This window comes from Sphaeramia orbicularis, chromosome 20 (assembly GCF_902148855.1).
Source record: "Sphaeramia orbicularis chromosome 20, fSphaOr1.1, whole genome shotgun sequence".
Lineage (NCBI taxonomy): Eukaryota > Metazoa > Chordata > Actinopteri > Kurtiformes > Apogonidae > Sphaeramia > Sphaeramia orbicularis.
In genome coordinates, this window is record NC_043976.1 from 16,087,109 (window position 1) to 16,105,407 (window position 18,299).

Here is an 18,299-nt window from a genome sequence, read left to right on the forward strand (position 1 = left end):
AATATTTGTATAAATATAGAATTAGAATTAAAATTACATATCATTTACATATTTGTAAAGCATGTGACTTTAGATCAAAATATATACTTTTTAGGTGTTAAAACTCCATTAAAATGTCATTTAATACCAAAATAGTAGTAAATAGCAGTAGTAGTAGTTTTATTCAGTCGTTAATTACTTTAAACAACATATCCATTTTTCCATATACAATGCATCTGAAAGGGTTTAGGCTGAAGTACAGACTTATTTTGCCTAACCCTATTTACAATTAACATAATGTTTCCACAAGAAAACAAACAAACAAACAAACAAAAAATGTCAGTGTAATCATTGCTAAATATACAACAGAAGAGAACACATATTTAATTTAATTTCAGGTAAATCATGTGTTTATCTCAACTACCAATATTGATCCTAGTCTTTTAAACAAATATTTTCCTTAGTCAATCCTGAGCTCTATATTTTTGAATAATAGTTAATTTGTACATCTTGTTAAAAGTTTTAATTGTTTTAGATGGTTTTAATCGATCTTCCATTCTAAAGATTAACCTCTATGACAGAAATACATCTATTTTTTTTTATTTGTTCTGCCTTAGCTTTTTTTTTTTTTAAATGTCAGTTCCTCTGAGGCTTTATTGACTTTTCCTACATTCAAACATCTCCTGGATACAATATCAGTGGTGTTTTATACTAAATGTGTCCCATCAGGTGTAAACAGAGTCCAGAGGAGGTGCTGGGGTCATGTTTCTTCTCAGAACTCATGAATTACAATATGACAAAAGATAATTGTGTATTTGATGCAAAAAAAAAAAAAAAAAAAATTCACACTGAAGCTTTAATTCATGTAGCTTTATATTAAATGTAACTAATTTGTTCTCATTTTTATATTGTTTGCCTCATAGCATGACTGCCAAACTCATACACAAATGGACAAAAGTATTGGGACACATTGAATTCAGGTGTTTCTTTTCTATAAATATCATTATATTAGTTAGTTTTATTTAATTATCTTTGCTTCCAAAATGCCTCAGAGATCGTTTTTACTTAATTTCTCTTTTTTTTTTTTTAATCCATGACTATGATTTTAAATGTTGTAACTCTAAATTTCTACAATATTTTTCACGCTTTGACTGTAAATAACAATTTTCTACCACAACTAACCATCTACTTTCATCACATCTCACTTAGGAAGAAAAATCTCCCATTAAACTTTAAGGAAATATTGATGTTTATAAACTATATGGACAAAAATATTGGGACACATCATGTCTACAGCTGTAAGATGATCATGCTGATTTGACATATAAATATTAATATTCAATATGATATTTATCCCAATATAAAACTATATTATCACATTTGTCTTTAGTGTTTTGTATCCCAGACCCATGTTAGGAAAGAAACACCTGAATTCAATGTGTCCCAATACTTTTGTCCATATACTGTATGACTCAGACAATTATGTTATGAGGCTAACAATGTGTCCACTGATGTAGACCCTGATATGACAGAAAGATGCAGACGACCACCTAAAGAAACCTTCAAATGAAACTGATTTATCATTTAATAGAAAATACAATGTTGCCCATAAAGTTGGAATAAAATATTTTTTTGTTTCTTCTCATGAAACAATTTTAACAGTGTGGTTTATTGTTGATAAAGTGTAACTGGGACTCAGTATGTGATCATTGTACCAGGTTAGAGGTGATTACTGATAGGAATAAAAAAGAAGAATGTGTCTGAAAACAAAATTATTTCAACTTTTTCCAACAGTGTGTGACTCTTCACAACCAACCAAAGTAAATAAATAAATAATAATAAGTGATTCATGCGTAATCGTGAATCACTGGGTGTAGTCTGGTAGTGTGATACAAGGCAGACTAAGCATCAAGCCTTTTAGCCAATTGCAAATTCACAAATTCACAAATCAAAGCTTGACAGTTTGATCCTTAACCTGCAAATCCACCAGCTCTGCCCAACAGATGGACCGAAATGAAAATGTGGAAATGTGTTCTGGACTTTATCGTTTTTGCACAAGCATTTTGGAATGAAAAACAATATAAGTGTATGTGTTTTTTTCAGGATAAAGGTCCAGTTTAGAGCCTGTCTGGGTGTTGAATCTGCCTCCGTGTACACTACGCTACATAGATTTGACTTTACCTTGACCTATTCTAAACTCTGACTTCAACTTTATGTTGGCTGCGAAAAATTGCCCTGTCTGTGTTGACTCCTACGCTGGCCTCTATATTTGACGGAGAGTGCAAACAATGTTCTTCTGCTGTCCTCTTCCCCCCTTCTCTGCTGATAACTAGCCTTTGGTCTAGTTTGCTTCGCTGTTGTTTTCATCCTCTTTGATTCCTGGGCTCTGATAAAGGCTTTCCCACCGTCCCCCCCGGCCCCCAGGATTCCTCATGAGCTCCCCCCTCTGTGAGCTCTTATCCCTGGGTACCGTGTGCATGATGTCGCCCCCCCCCCTCCACCACCACCACCTCCCGTCAGCACAAATCACCCTCCTCTGCAGCCTGACATGCCGCTCCCTCTACTCCCCAGCTGTGCCGATGCGTTTGTGGCACCAGCGAGTGCGGCGAGACGCTATTGAGACTGACCTTTGCAGCGTCGCCCCGCGCTCTACGATTCTAACCAATTTGACAGTAAACGTCTCATAGAATGCTAATGAAGCGGCTTTCACACTGACATGCTATGTTCACTCCACTGTAATTATCTACGGGACTATCCTTGATGCCCATGATGCATATTGTTTGATTATTAAACAGTTTTACTGTCAAGCAGCACATCAGGATCTCAACACCAGGTCAGGAATTACTCATGATGTGCGCTCATAAAAACGTCTAATGGTTACCGTAATAAATATTATCATCAGCAACACTTGTGTCACAGCAAGGCCTGTCACAATGATTACATAATCGTCTTATTGCAATTATTTGAGCTAACCGCAGTTATTTTGCATAATCATGATAATTATCTCCATTCCTCTGCATTAAAACAGCTTGATGGAACCAACACAAATGTCGCGTTTTGTCCTTATGTCCACATCATTTTCCATCATTTCAGGTGTATTTAGTACTTCCAATCTTGTCTCACCTTCTTTGGTCAAGTTTTAATAACAAATTTTAACATCTGTTTGGGCTCATTGTACATGGTTTGTTTTCTTGTCTTGTGTATTTGAAGCAGGGGTGTCAAACATAAGGTCCACGGGCCAAAACTGGACCACCAAATGGTCCAATCTGACCCATGGGAGGAATTTTAGAAGTTTTTATTTTTTATTTTACCTTTATTTAACCAGGAAAACCTCACTGAAATTAAAAGTCTCTTTTCCAAGAGTGTCTTGGCCAAGACGGGCAGCAGTACATTAAATAATTACAGACAAACTTTCATGCATAAAACGAAAACAAGTTTTCAGTACATAAAAACACATAGTCAAGTCAAACCTTCTAAAGTCAACTTTGCAAAAAATTGCCCACGGGATGAAGATAAAGTACGTCAGGCAAAACATCTGCAGCCTGATGTCTCTCTTTCTCTAAGTCATACAACATCCTCTGAAAAATCTCTAAGTTTCAGGTCTTTTTGTAGTTCGTTCGAGGTGAAGTGCTAAAATTACACTGAAAATATGAACAGTCAAAGGTGTTCAGGGGCCACAAACAACTCAATATGATATCAAGTCAAATCATGACATAAAAACCTTTAAATAATGACAACTCCAAATTTTGTCCTTGGTCTAATGTGAAAAAAGTCAAACTTTATTATGAAATTATTTACAAATCCTGACACAATAAAATGTGACTAACCCGAACAAATATGAGAAACCTGAAATTTAGTTAGATAAATAAGTGCAATTTTAACAATATAATGCCTGTTACACAAGTTTTCTGACTTTGTAGACCCACTGTGATCTGGGTGCTTTTATGAAAATGGGTTCATTTTGGTACCTGGCATTTTGCCAGCTTTTTAGACCCAGTAATACATTTTAGAAATTTAGACATATTTCCACCCAGGATGTACCTAATGATGACCTCAGATAAATGCAAAAAAAAAAAAAAAAATACAAAATTATACACCTGCTCTGAGCCATCCCAAAATTAATGAGTTTTTGATAAAAAAATATTGGGGCCAAAAATGGGACAGGAAAACCTACCTATGTGTCAGTGCATTTGATGTGGAAAACATGGTTTGAAATAGTCTTATATACCGCTATAAATAGAGACACTGTGTTAAATGTGTCGATCCTAGTGGTTTTTCTAATCCAGACATGCAGGTTTTTCATGAATCTCAGTCTCATTCCAGGTTTCGTGTGTAGCCCATCGTGTCCACTTATGTTACATGCGGAACCTGCCCATTTAAACACAAATAAATCGCGAGTGATTTTGCAACAGCGGTCATTTTTATCAAACACTCTGCCTTGCATAATTACTTTGATTCCCAAAATGTACCTGTGAGAGGATAAAAAGATGTTAGAAAAAAATAGCGTGTAATTTTCACATCTTTTACCGTGTTCCAGATTCTTGTCTAAAAATGATTAAAAAAAAGTGTTTTATCTGAAAAATAGTTTCTCTTTTATCTCAGTAAATATTTATCTTTAAAACAGACCCAAAGTGCTTCCAAACTTGCTTCATTACATTAGACTACATCTGGTTTGAATTTTTAGCTCCTTTGTCCTGTTTTTAGGACCAGTTTCATAGAAGCACTCATCTGTAAGTTGTGTTACTAATAAACTGTGACATAATATTGGTGAAATTCCACTTATATATTTAAGAGACATTTCAGGGTGTACATGTTTATGTTTTGTTTTTTAAAACATGTATTTATTGAGATTTTCTTCTATTAACCAAGAGAACAAGTTACAAACAAACAACTAGACACATAGAGAGTATACATGTATATATGAGGTGTGTCCATCCAAACTACACAAGTTTTCCCCTTCAAAGTCATCGCCCTGGGGTATATAACTGTGATCTCAGCTCTCTGCAGCTATTGAACTTTTTCCCACATGCTTTTATAACTGCTGAATGATGACCAGAAGGATTGACGCATGTGAGTGTGTCAGGACATCCTCCAGCATCTTGAAACTGAACCAGACTTGCCAGGGAGAGTCATCGCCGGTGATGAGTCATGGATCTTCGAGTACGACCCAAAGACCAAAGGCCAGAGCCTTCATCGGAAGAGTCCGATGTCGCCAAAGCCAAAAAAAGCAAAACAGTGGAAGTCCAAAGTCCAAGTCATGTTGATCGCATTCTTTGATGTGAGGGGCATCGTCCACAGGGCCAGAAGATCAACCAGCATGTCTACTAAGAGATCCTGCAGCGTTTGCTTCATTCAGTGCACGAGAAGAGGCGAGAGTTGTGGCAGGACAACTCATGGCAGCTTCACCATGACAACGCGACAGTTCCTGGCCGTGAACAACATTGCCGTGCCGGAGCCATATCCCTACTCACCCAACCCGGCTCAGTGCGATTTTTGTCCTGAAGGGGGTCATCAGGAGGACCCGTTTTGAAGATGTGGGCGACATCAAGATGGCTGTGATGACGGAGCTGCGGAGGATCCAGGAAGAATCCTTCCAGGAGTGCGTGGAGGTGTGGGAGAGAAGGCTGGGAAAGTGTGTTCGACTCCAGGGGGATTATATCGAAAGGGAAAACTTGTAGTGTGTACAGGGTGTCCCATAAGTCTCCATACATAGGAAAAATAAACGTTTCTTGACATAAACCATTTTTTATTTCTATAATATGCTCTATATGACTGCCATTTTGTCGGGAACACATTTCAATGCGTCTCCTCCACTGCTGAAGAACTATAAAGAAGAAATATCAAGAAATACATGTTAGAACCATATATGTATGGAACGTATTATGTCTCCTATGTATGGAGACTTATGGGACACCCTGTAGTTTGAATTTGAAATAATTTATATTCTGATGTGGAATGGGAAAAGGTACGGTTATTACCAAGGAAGTTTTTTATTTCAAATAAAGTGAGGGAGGTATCTTTAAAACTGTTACATAGGTGTTATCCAGCTAATTCAGCTCTGATTACGTATAAGATCAATGTCGACCCTTTTTGTTCATTTTGTCATAATTCGGATGAAACATTAACTCATTTATTTTGGGAATGTGCCTTTTGTCAAATATTTTGGTGTGATATCAATTTTCTTTTTAAATAGAAAGCTGGATATTCCTCCTTAACTTCAAAATTGAAGATATTTTATTTGGTTTCTTTATTACTGATTTGCCTGTGCGTAAATTGTTTATTCTTAATCTCATTTCCTTATTAGCTAAATTTCATATACATACACACGTTTGGGTTGGTTGGACTGGGCTTTTTAGTTTAGGGGGTATTAACTCTGATCCACACTCAAACTAAAGCTACGTTCAGTCTACGGGCAAATGCGGGCCAAATTTGATTTTTTTTGCCCATATGTGACCTGTATCTGATCTGTTAAAGACAGTTGGAACAGCACAGATCTGATTTTTTCAAATCCGACCCAGGCCACTTTCATATGTGGTCCTAAATCCGATACGTATCTGAATGGCCAGGTCGCTTTACGTCATTGAAATGCGACAAACGTCACAATTCTGCATGCCTCCATATTTACTTCCGTAAATACATTGCGTACCTGCATGGTCACGTATTACGTCAGGACCTCTTTTGCGCGTGTGAGTCACTTCAGGGTCGCATTCAGTTCATACTCAAAACTGATAGAAGTCGCATTTAATGTGTAATATGAATGAGCACACAAAAAAATCGGATTTCAACCAAAAAATCTGAATTGTGCATAAAGACCTGCTGTCTGAACCTAGCCTAAGCAAGGTTATAATAGTTTTGGATTTTTCATTTTAGTTTAGTTTTATTTAGTTTTGACTTTTTTTTCCTCTAATTCCGTTAGTTTTAATGAGTTTTTAGAGCAGGTTTGCTAGTTTTTATTAGTTTTTGTTTTTTTCTAAATGCTTAGTTTTAGTTTAGTTCTAGTATTGGTATTAGGGTTGTTGTTTTTTTTTAATAACTTTTCTCTTCCTCGCCGTCAAATTAAAAGAAATCCCATACAGGACTCTGCTGCTTTCTCCCAAATTTAGTCTCAATGTTTCCAGGTAGAGTAGAGACGAGAGGTGACGGACCATGACGTAACGTATGGTGTCACCAGCTAAAATTGTTCAAGTGAAATAAATCGATTTCATATCAATCCAACACTGACAAAGATGAAAACGAAGGGAATTTCATCCATAATTTTTATATATTTTAGTTAGTTTTGTAAGCACACAATACAGTTTCAGTTAGTTATCATTTTTTCTTTTAATTATAGTTTTTATTCATTTCAGTTAATGAAAATGTTTTTTCACTTCTAGTTTTTGTCATTTCGTTAGTTTTCGTTAACGATAATAACCTTGAGCCTAAGTGACTGTAATGCATCTTAATACTGGATGGAACCTGCTATAAAACACAAAAAAACAGAAAAGGAAGTCATCTGTACAGAGCTACGATGAAACAAACTGTACGTAAATATAAATGGTTCATTCTCATCAGTATTTTTATCGTGCTTCTTATGCTTAGGTGATTATACAGGGTGGGGAAGCAAAATTTACAATATTTTGAAGCAGGGATTGAAAGACAGTGTATGACCAATTAGTTTATTGAAAGTCATGAGAATTTATTTGCCACAAGAAAATGTACATAATAGAAAATGTTTTTATTCTATGTGTCCTCCTTCTTTCTCAATAACTGCCTTCACACGCTTCCTGAAACTTGCGCAAGTGTTCCTCAAATATTCGGGTGACAACTTCTCCCATTCTTCTTTAATAGTATCTTCCAGACTTTCTCGTAATAGTTTTGCTCATAGTCATTCTCTTCTTTCCATTATAAACAGTCTTTATGGACACTCCAACTATTTTTGAAATCTCCTTTGGTGTGACGAGTGCATTCAGCAAATCACACACTCTTTGACGTTTGCTTTCCTGATTACTCATATGAGCAGAAGTTTCTGAAAAGGTATGGATAATAGTGTTAGGTATGATTATGACATCAATATATGTTTGGTTTCAAAACAACTGACGTAGTACCTGCTGAGAAAAAACAACTAAATGTTCATTGTAAATTTTGCTTCCCCACCCTGTACATTTGTGAAAAAAATCAAATATTTATATTTTATTCCATTTGTGTTGTTACATTCTCCTAAATTAACTTGAATCACACACACTGGACCTTTACTTTACTGATGTTTAATCTATCTGATACAGTTTTTCTTTACTTTAAGACAAAAAACAAAACAGAAATCTATATATTATTATTATTATTATTATTATTATTATTATTATTATTATTATTATTATTATTATTCAGGTATTGTACTGTTCAATACCACTGAATAGTCTGGTCATCTTTTCCTCTCTGTGAACACCCTGTATGTATACACCATTTGCTTTTTTGGAGGTTTATACTGTATTACTGTCATAAAATAAAAACAAACAAACACAATTAAATCATTTATTGCAATCATTTGTTTTATTTCAATTATCTTCTTCTGTTTATTTTTTTAACGGTACTGTAGTATAAGCCTATAAATAGCTACACAGAGAGTTAATAATTGCTATTATTTGTCTGACAATTAATCCTCAACTAAAAACCCATTATTGTGACACCCTGAGGCAGAGCCAAAACACTCAACAGCAAAATACTGTTTACTATTTTGTGATTTTGTTTTGTTTTTTTCAGTGGCACTTGAATATTTGACAGAAGGCCATGAGAGTTTTCTTCCATCAAGAGATGTTTTCCATTTTCATGCGTCTTCTTGTTGAAGTTCTTTATTTGTATTGGAAGATTTTTTTTTTTTTTCTTTTTTTTGAGAGTGTAGCAGCAGCGCCCCAGCTAATGCCGCCTGAATGCCGCCTGAATTATAAGGTGAACTAAGCCCATCCATTACTCGGATGGTTAGTCAGACTGCCAATTTTGAAGACATCTCTATAAATAAGTGAGATTCAGCATAAGGGCTGTGTCGGTACGCTTGTACCTCCCGTGATGCCTCAGAGGCGCTGAATTTCTGGAGTCACTTATACATAAACAGACCTAAGGAAAAAAAAAATAAAGAAAAAAAACAGGCTGTCCCTAATTGTGTGTGGCAGTACAAAAGTGACTGAGTTAAGGAAAAAAGAAAAAAAAAATAAGGCAAAAAGATGTGGTGCAGAAACTAACAACCATCTAAACATGACAGTTGAGTTTTTCCTGTAAGTGATACAAATTTGCACGGCTGCTTCCCTCCCTTATTCAGCACAAGTTACATATTAGCGCCTTTCAACACTTGCAAATATTTAGTCACATGAATACCCTGCAGAAAATGTTAATCACATTATGTTTACCAGTAAGTGTTTGTTAAGTGGATGAGTTGCTTCAGCGTTTTGCTTGTTTAAATATGTGCGTCACCAATTTGCAGCCGAGGCTGTGTAGTTTGAGGTTTTTTTTTTTGTTTTTTTTTAATGTATGTTTCCAACGGCTTGATGTGACTGCAGCTGATTCCAGGCCAGTACACTTACCCGAGGCACAGTGCCAAGGCATAATGAGACATTTGGTTGTGAAATTCGGAATCTGACAGAATGCATTAAAGCCGAGCATACTGCAGATGCAAAGGGAGCAGCCAGGCCAAAGTGATGACTTCCCATTTCCTACCAACTATATCATATTCTCCCTCGCTTCCAGCCAAACAGATGACCAAATTGTGCCATGACTGCGCCATTGTTTGGACACACGTTTCTTTTGTTTGTCATATCAGATACCCGGATACATCTGACAAAAGCAGTCACTGCTCATGTCACTCTAGTGCTTTTTTTGTTGATAACCCACTAGAAATTTGAGAGTCGAATATGATAAAATGGGTTTGGTTGTGTCTGTTTGTGCACAAATAAAGTGAAGAATTCAAATCTACTGAGGTCATTTTCTCGACATGGCAGGACCTTCTGTGTCGTTCACAGTGAGTCACGAGGTCGGGGTGTCCCGCCCCGTTTTTACAGCAGCAACGTGCCCTTGTGATACCAAACAAACACACACTATGTGACAACTATGATCTAAGGCAGCAAATAATGTGACAGCTTCTCAAGCTGCTAGGCAGCGTGCTCTGCCTGCAGGGAGTAAATGAATCTGAGTTTTCATATCTCTGAAAGGGTTAGATTGAGCTTGAACACGAGGTCAGGTGTAAAGATGTAGTAAGAGTGACTTTTTTTCATGTCTGCCGCTGTAATACTACACTGCTGATACCATTCTAAGAAGGCACTATAAAGTGATGAATACCAAACAACATAAAAAGATCAATGAATGTATATGGAAAAATAAAAGGGCTACCTGTTAAAAAAGGCTTGCAAATGAGTTTGTGTATATTCCATTTTGATAAGCGGATCTCTACACATCTATGAATAAATCATCTTGCTCTCGTCCTTCGGGATTTACTAACAAGAAAAGCAATCAGACCAAGGCATTTGTAAAAGCAAAGAAGCACTCGAAATTCATACCTAGTATACTGGCCTCCTTTCTATAACTTACAAATGGGCTCAGAATAAGGGCAACACATCTGAATCAGACTCCACACACTCAAGAAATGATATCATCCTCAGCAGTCACATGTACTGTCAACATTACAGTTTTCAGAAACACTGCGGACACTCGGACAAGACATAACCTTTGGTTGAACTCTAGCCGTGTCACAAAATAACCTCATTCTGATATCGTCGCTTTCCCCCAGCATCCCTCTGGCAAAAATAGAGAGGAGAACAATAGGGCAGTCAAATGTATCCTAATTCCAGCTGGAGACACTAATCCAGTTCAGAAGCAGCAAGGAAATGGGCTTGTGAGAGCAGACCCAGCAAATACATGCAGATGAGAATGATTATCCTGCAGATGAGCGGAAAGATGAAAACTAATTTAATAATAAGACCAGAAAATTCTCCAAGATAACAGGGATCTAGAGACCAATCCAAGACCCATCTGGCCTGCACCGCTCATACTAGAACAGGAGCTGTCCATTTACATAGTGGTGCTGAAAACTCTCCCATCACCGTGGATTCTCAGTATCGGTGCCTCATAAAATGTCTTTTTCTATCTTTGTGTAAAATTGAAAGTTCTTTTTTGCACTTTTATGAAAAATTTCCGTAATTGCCATATTGTCGTTAAAGTAATCTGAGAGTAAATGGGGAATTCTGTCAACTACTGTGGTTTGTAGGTTGTAAAAAAAAGTTATTCTGTGATGCAAAGTTTGGCTAAACACACGCTTTTTCAGACAGGATAAAGAATTAAAAAGTGATTGATAGCTGTAATTGTTGGTGATCAGATTCAGTCAGATGTGACTCTACTGCTCTCCTCCACACAGAGGCTGGGAAAAGTGCATTAAACAGCATCAGGTTCATTTATATTTATATTTATTTTGGAAAAACAGGAAAAGCTGCAAAAATTTTGACTTGTGCAGCTTTAATTTCACCTATATTATGTTATATTTATTAGGGGTGTAACGGTACAGAAACATTTTGGTTTGATACATTTTCGATACGATTTCAGTACAGTGAAGGAGACCATTGGGGGGGGGGGGGGGGGGGGGCGCTTTGTAACTACATGTGCGACATAGGACATTTCTACAAACTATTGTCCAGTCATTTGTGCATTAACAGGCACCCCACATGTTATGTATTTTTATATTTTTGAATATTCAATGTTCTTTTAAGGCAAACACTGTAATTTCCTGAGTGTTTTTGAATGCGCTGTGAACATGACCTCACAGTAACCGCAGCAGAGGCACGGTGAAGGAAAAGAGGAGCAGGTTCACTTGATTTTGACAACTCGAGTTAAAAAATAAAAACCTTTTTGCTACAAAGGAACCCTGGGACTCTTTAGTGCTACAAAGCTGCAACATACCGAAAACCAGCAGTGAAACAACATGCTTCGAATGTTCAACCCGGCTTCTGTGCCTCTGTTATACTCTCTTTTATAATGTTTTGGGGTTTTTTTTTTGCTGCTGCTGAATGTACAGTATATAGAGGAAACCCTGCACATGGGTTCTGCTTGCGTCCACCCACCTTCCCCAGTGTTTGCGTTCTTCACATAGGCACCATGTGTTTGTTCGGTACACCTCCGAATTGTATCGAAGGTCCCGAACTGAAACGGTTCAATGAGTGCACCTAATATTTATATCAGCTAAAATGTGCTTAGAGGTCTTATTTATGTGTTTGTGCATAAGAAATCAATATAAGTGAATCCCTAAAGGAACTTTGTGTTGGTAAATGTCAGTTATGCAAATTTACAGGATTTCAGTTCTGTTGCAACATGTTGATGGTCATATGAACTATGTTTTCAGGTCAAAAATGTCCAATTTCATCACAATTAATGCTATATTTTCATGTCACAAATGGCCAAGTTATATTTGAACTGAATTTACCTGAAAAACAAATATTCTATTCTTTTAGATTCCCCAGTTTTTCTTACCAGATTCTATCCTACATATCACGTTTTATTTTTACAGGTTACAATATGGAGTATGGTGCTGATCCATCCTGCTTATGTTACGTGAATAAATACATTAAGAATGTCACACAGTTTTCTAATAATAAGCATTTTTATAAAGAAATAACAATTCTATATTGTTATTTACTCTTTAGTATGATGATAAACTATACAATAAATAATTCTGATCCTAGTTTTTGCACAGGGATCATTTGTGGAAACGGTGACATGGCTGCCGAGCATCAGTATGATGGGATCTGTAACAACCATGTCACATCCGTCCACTGACACATTTTGTGTTTTTGTGTCAGCTGTTATTGTTTTAGATCCACAATACTAACATTTATGAAGAAGAGGAGAATTAACAATAGTAAGTCTATAAGTTTATTACTAATAAAGTACTGGTACTGACCAGAGCATCATGGGTAATGTCACGCCCGTCCACCAGCAGAAGTTTTCACATACACGTGCTATTCAAAATCCAATATTTCTGAAAATATAGCTTCCACTGTCAAATAATATCAGTACTCTGTGCACAAATGTATTAGCATTATTTCAACACAGTTCTATGCAGTTCTTACAACTTTTTTTTTTTTTTTTGACAAAAATGGCCACTCATTTGACCCCCTAAGGAAATTTTAGCCGATATATATTTGTCCATTATTTGACACTTTTTCATCAGTCAGAGTAAAATACTAAGCTTTACAGTCTGTCCTGTATGTATATGAAGTGTGAATTTAATCCTATTCTGAGTGTAATCCACTCACTCAGGTAAATCCCAAGATACTTACGCAGAACAATATGTGGCTCTGAAAGGGTTAATTTGAGTTTTTGTGCTGATTTTACTACCTGATAATTGCCTGCCTCAAAATCCATTTACATGTTTGCAAAACTTTGGATATTTTCGCTGCTGCAGTCTTTTCGTCTTACAGTTTTGTTTTGTTTTTTTGCCCCACAGGAAACTAATGCCTGAAGCGTTCTTAACTCATAAAGACCCAGTGCTGCTTTTGTGGCAATTCTCAAAAGGATTTTTTCTCTATTTGTAATATTTCAATTTATCACCATTTACTGTAATATTATCCTCTGTATTTTGCATTTTGAAGTGAAAATCTGGTATTTTCCTCTATTTAATGTACTGATTATGTAGATGTTCATTAAAGTTCAGATTAAAGTTGAAAGTTATTATATCCAAAACAGAGAAAACTGAAGAAAAAGGTTCTTTTTTTCTGAAAAAAAGAAATCATTAAATGTGTCCATCCACTGTACCTTTGTTTTGCTGGTGATCAATGCTGTAGAAGATGATGGTGTTTCCATGGTAACTACAAAGCCCCTGAATGTCCAAATGGGTCATATCTGATGACCATGAAAAGATGACAAACTGTATTTTACACCAATTATTTACCTGTATTGATAGGATTAGTGGATCAATAGGTATTAAACAGTTTATATCAATAGATATTTTTTGGATGTTTGGGTCTTTATGGGTTAAATCGACCAAAGTTCAATGACGAAAAGAGCAGTTCTAAAGCTTGTGTTGGTGTGTCACTGTGGTGTTTTAATATCTTATTTCAGATTCAAACTAATAAATTAACTGATCAAGGCAGTGGGTTTACAAGGCAAAACCGCTGTGCAGCTTTTTATGACTCAGAACAGAGCGATAAAAAGGCCTCAGTTCAACCCATCAGAAAATGAATGAGGTTTAACCAAATCTGAGTGAAAAAAAGTTGGACTGAACACATCTGGTCAGACGTGATAACAGTGCGACCTTGAGTCACACTGAAAGAATTTGAGCGCTTTTAGCCAAATGATGTTGTATTTTGAGAGAGTAATATCGTATACTTTTAATAACACCAATGAGATTTGACTGAATGATACTTTTTAAAGCTGTAATGTGTATCCATAGCACATAAAAATGTCTAAAAATGACTAAATCAGTGCTGTATATTTTTTTGACCTTATGTGTACATTATATAGAGAATCCACCATTGTTTAAAATCAATGAAATCTTATTTTATTCAGTTTTACAGCCTGTTTCCATTGGTTACACTGGTCTCCAAGTAAAACGCTTCCAGAATAAAAGTAGTGACATTTCACCACGTGGGAGTCACTGATAAAGAAAAATCAAGTCAAAAATGCTGGTTGGCTGAAGTTTCCAAGATACAATCTTGGGTCAAAATGTGAAATTCAAGAATTAACGAGAAACGGGTTTGACTCAAAAGGGATATTTGTCTCAGAGCTACAAGATCTACTTCAAAACACTGTCTGCACATTAGAATACATTCACTTTAAAGGTTCTATCTAGTAGAACATTTATAAATCTATTACATAAATGTACATAAACCAACATATACTGTATGTGTAATAATACTTTATCACAGGGGTGTCAAACTCATCTTAGTTCAGGGGTCACATTCAGCCTAATATGATCTAAAGTGGACCAGACCAGTAAATTAATATAAATCAGGGCTCTCAAACTCATGTTCTTTCATGACCAGCAAAATAATAACATAATAACCTATAAATAATGACAACTCCAAATTTTTGTCTTTGTTTTCATGCAAAAAAAACATTAAATTATGAAAATACTTACTTTTATAAACTATCCAAACAAAAAAAATGTGAAAAACCTGAAAAAACGGAATTTTCTTAAAAAAAAAAAAAAGTTCAGTTTTAACAATATTCTGCCTCAACTTATCATTTCTACATGTGCATTATGGATCGGATCTACAAAAACACTAAACACTGAAAAACAGGCAGAAAATAGTTCAAACTGTGCTTAATTTTCTTTAGATATTTCAGGTTGTTCATATTTGTTCAGGTTATTCACATTTTATTGTTACAGGATAGTTTGGAAATGTCAATATTTTCATAATTTAATGTTATTTTTTGCACTAAAACAAAGACAAAAATTTGAAGTTGTCATTATTTATAGGCATAGTGTCATATTGTTGTTTCACATCAAACCCAGAAGAAAATCTGGAGTCATTCTTTTGTGTAAGTTATTCTGCTGTTATTATTTTACTGTAGATCATATTGGTCCTGAACTAAAATGAGTTCCACAGCCTTAACTGTGGAATTTTTACACTTTGCAAATTCATCCCAGGGGCCGGATTAGAACCTTTGGCGGGTTGCATTTGGCCCCCGGGCCGCATGTTTGACACCCCTGCTTTATCATATACCTTGAAAACATCAGCAAACCAGCACTTCTGTCATTTGTTTTCCAATGAATCTTATTAAAATACGTAACATTTAGCACATTTAATCTCAGAGGCAGATCATTTTTAAAAAATAATTAAATTGCAGACCAGAGTTAGCTGTTAAGTGGCTTTTCCATTGGACTCCTGTGCAAAACTTTACCCATATTTACTAAATGTCGAAAAAACAGAAGTGCGTTGTGTTGTTTTTTCCACTGAATCACAATTGCGATTATTTGTTTATTTATTATCGCGAGATGGCACGAGAAGTCATTCCAAAAACATGATTTACAGATATATTCATTATTATTATTATTATTATTATTATTATTATTATTATTATTATTATTATTATTATTATTATTATTATTATATATTACCCCTCTATCCTGTACTAAATTAAAAAAATTATTTGGTGTCCTGGTGTGTCCATGTTTCTTTTAAACTCTTCTTCTTTGCTTGTTGTAACGTCCGTCGACATCTGTTTTTTTTTGGTTCACATGACTCTAGTTGCAGAAAAAGGTCTTTCCGTTGCAGTTTTGCACGATATACCAATTTCGCTACACCTCAAAAACCACCTCTTGTCAGCGCAAAAACTTTTCATTGTAAAATTAGAGTTTTGGTGAAATTGTCATTTTATTATTAGGTAAATTTTTATGCGCAAGTTATATTTGCGCAATTTGAGGGTCACTGGAAAAGTGACTAATGTCTTCATGTCTCCTTCACTGACTGTGTTTTAAATTATTATTTATTTTAACAGAATAAAATGACATGAACATACGGCACTAAAAGCATGTGAATAAAACTGTGAGACATTACCTCACATGTTAAATGTGACATGAGTCATGGGATTTATTGTCACTTATAGGAGTGAAAACAAGTCCCATCCTCCCTGACTCATTTCCAATATTTACTGTGACATACTGTATATCGTTTCTATATTGGTTGAGATTGTATTTAATGATCAAAAAGTCATCAAGCTCTAACATTATGCGCACTGTTACTTTTCTAATATTTAGAATATGTAACTTAAAACATTCTGTGATGTTAGACTGACGATACCAGTATGTGCAGACTGATAGCTGTAAATGCTCATTTGCATGTGTATATGTGTGTATTTTACAGTATACTTTCAATGCAGGGGATGTCATTTTCACAATGACGTATCTGAGTGCTTCTTTCACCATTGCGTGTGTGCATTTTTCCCCAAGAAAATGTGATTCATAATAGCCTAAGAGTGCACCCCTGTATTATAAATGCAAGATTAGTCACTTTGTCAATGTAACCTCATGTTAACTATGCCATTTGTGCTTAGCTCTAAATGTCATGTAGACGGTTTCATACTTATTTACCTGCCAAAACATGTATTACTTTGATTTATCTGCCTCCACCTTGGCAGAACACCTACTACAAAGACATATTTGAGCGATATATACCTTTTCGAGGGGCTGATTACGATGCAAATTACCTTGTCATATCCTACACCAGCCTGTAAACTCAAATTGCACATTTGTATAAGTACCTACTTCTGCCCAGGCTACAAGAAATTGCAGAATACCTTCCTACACAGTCTGCATTTTGCCTTTTCATTTGTTTAAGGTTCTATATAGGGCATTGGAAATATGTACAACTCTGTAAAACTCTACTGTGTCCCAGATTTCAGGTCATTATTGTAAGAGGTTATTGATATGTGTACTGTTGTACAGGTGCGCTAGATGTGGAAAAATAGGGTAAGAGGAGATGTGTGAATCACATAAGCAAGTTTTTTTTTCCCTTTGTAATGTCAGTTCATGTTATGATAGAACGTTAGCCCAGATGAGCTGTCGCCTGCTGTTTATGACACATGATGTCGTGATGACTCTGACCCATTAACAGTCACAGATCACTTACCTTGCCAACATAGAGTGGCTCATTTCCCGTGTACTCCTCCAATACGAAGAACTGGTTCCATACCCAGCTGCGTTTGTGCCTGTGTAGGGCCTCCCATGGGCCTGGATCAGAGAGCGGGGACTTCTCCAGATCCCCAGAGCTGGGATTCAGTCCCAAGCAGGCCCTCTCCCGCAAGGGCAACAGGAGTGCCAGGAGAGCTAGGGCTGTGCATATGCCCGAGCAGCACCACCCCATCATCTGGGTCCGCTCCAAAATGTACTGAGGCCAGAAGAGGAGCAAATGTAGGGAAAAAAAAAAGCTGAAATGTCAAAACCCTCAGGGTTTTATCCACACAGTCCTGACCCTGTGTTTCACCAGGAAGCAAGAGCAGCCAGACCCTGGATGGAGCTCATGAGCGGAGAAAGAGTCAAGATCTGCGTTCTGTTGTGTTGCTCATCTTTTTTTTCTGATTGGAGACTAAACACGGGGTAATTCCCTTCACTTCTGAGCCAAGGAGTTGACATTAAAGCAGGCTAACAGGGTCAGTGGCAAACGGGGACGCTTCAACACAGAGGCAACATAATTGGCACCTATCAGAAAAGAGAGAGAGGAAATAGAGAGAGACAAAGACAGAGAGGAGAGGAGAGGAGAGGAGAGGGGAGGGAAAGTATTGTCAGCAAAATTGCCTCTGTGACCGCAGTCACTTTAGACAGCGAGTAATGTGCCTGCTGATGCAATGATAATGACATTTTTCACCAA

The 18,299-nt window shown here is 36.3% G+C and overlaps 1 protein-coding gene across 1 annotated transcript in view; it reads right to left on the minus strand.

The window, feature by feature from the left end:
* Positions 1-17,829, minus strand: part of LOC115411715 (cadherin-7-like) — a 354,822-nt gene extending 336,993 nt beyond the window's left edge. Inside the window, exon 1 of the mRNA XM_030123930.1 lies at positions 17,562-17,829. Within this exon, the coding sequence (XP_029979790.1) occupies positions 17,562-17,798 (237 nt within the window). The 5' untranslated portion in view covers positions 17,799-17,829. The remainder of the gene's footprint in view (positions 1-17,561) is intronic.
* Between the last annotated feature and the right edge of the window lie 470 nt (positions 17,830-18,299).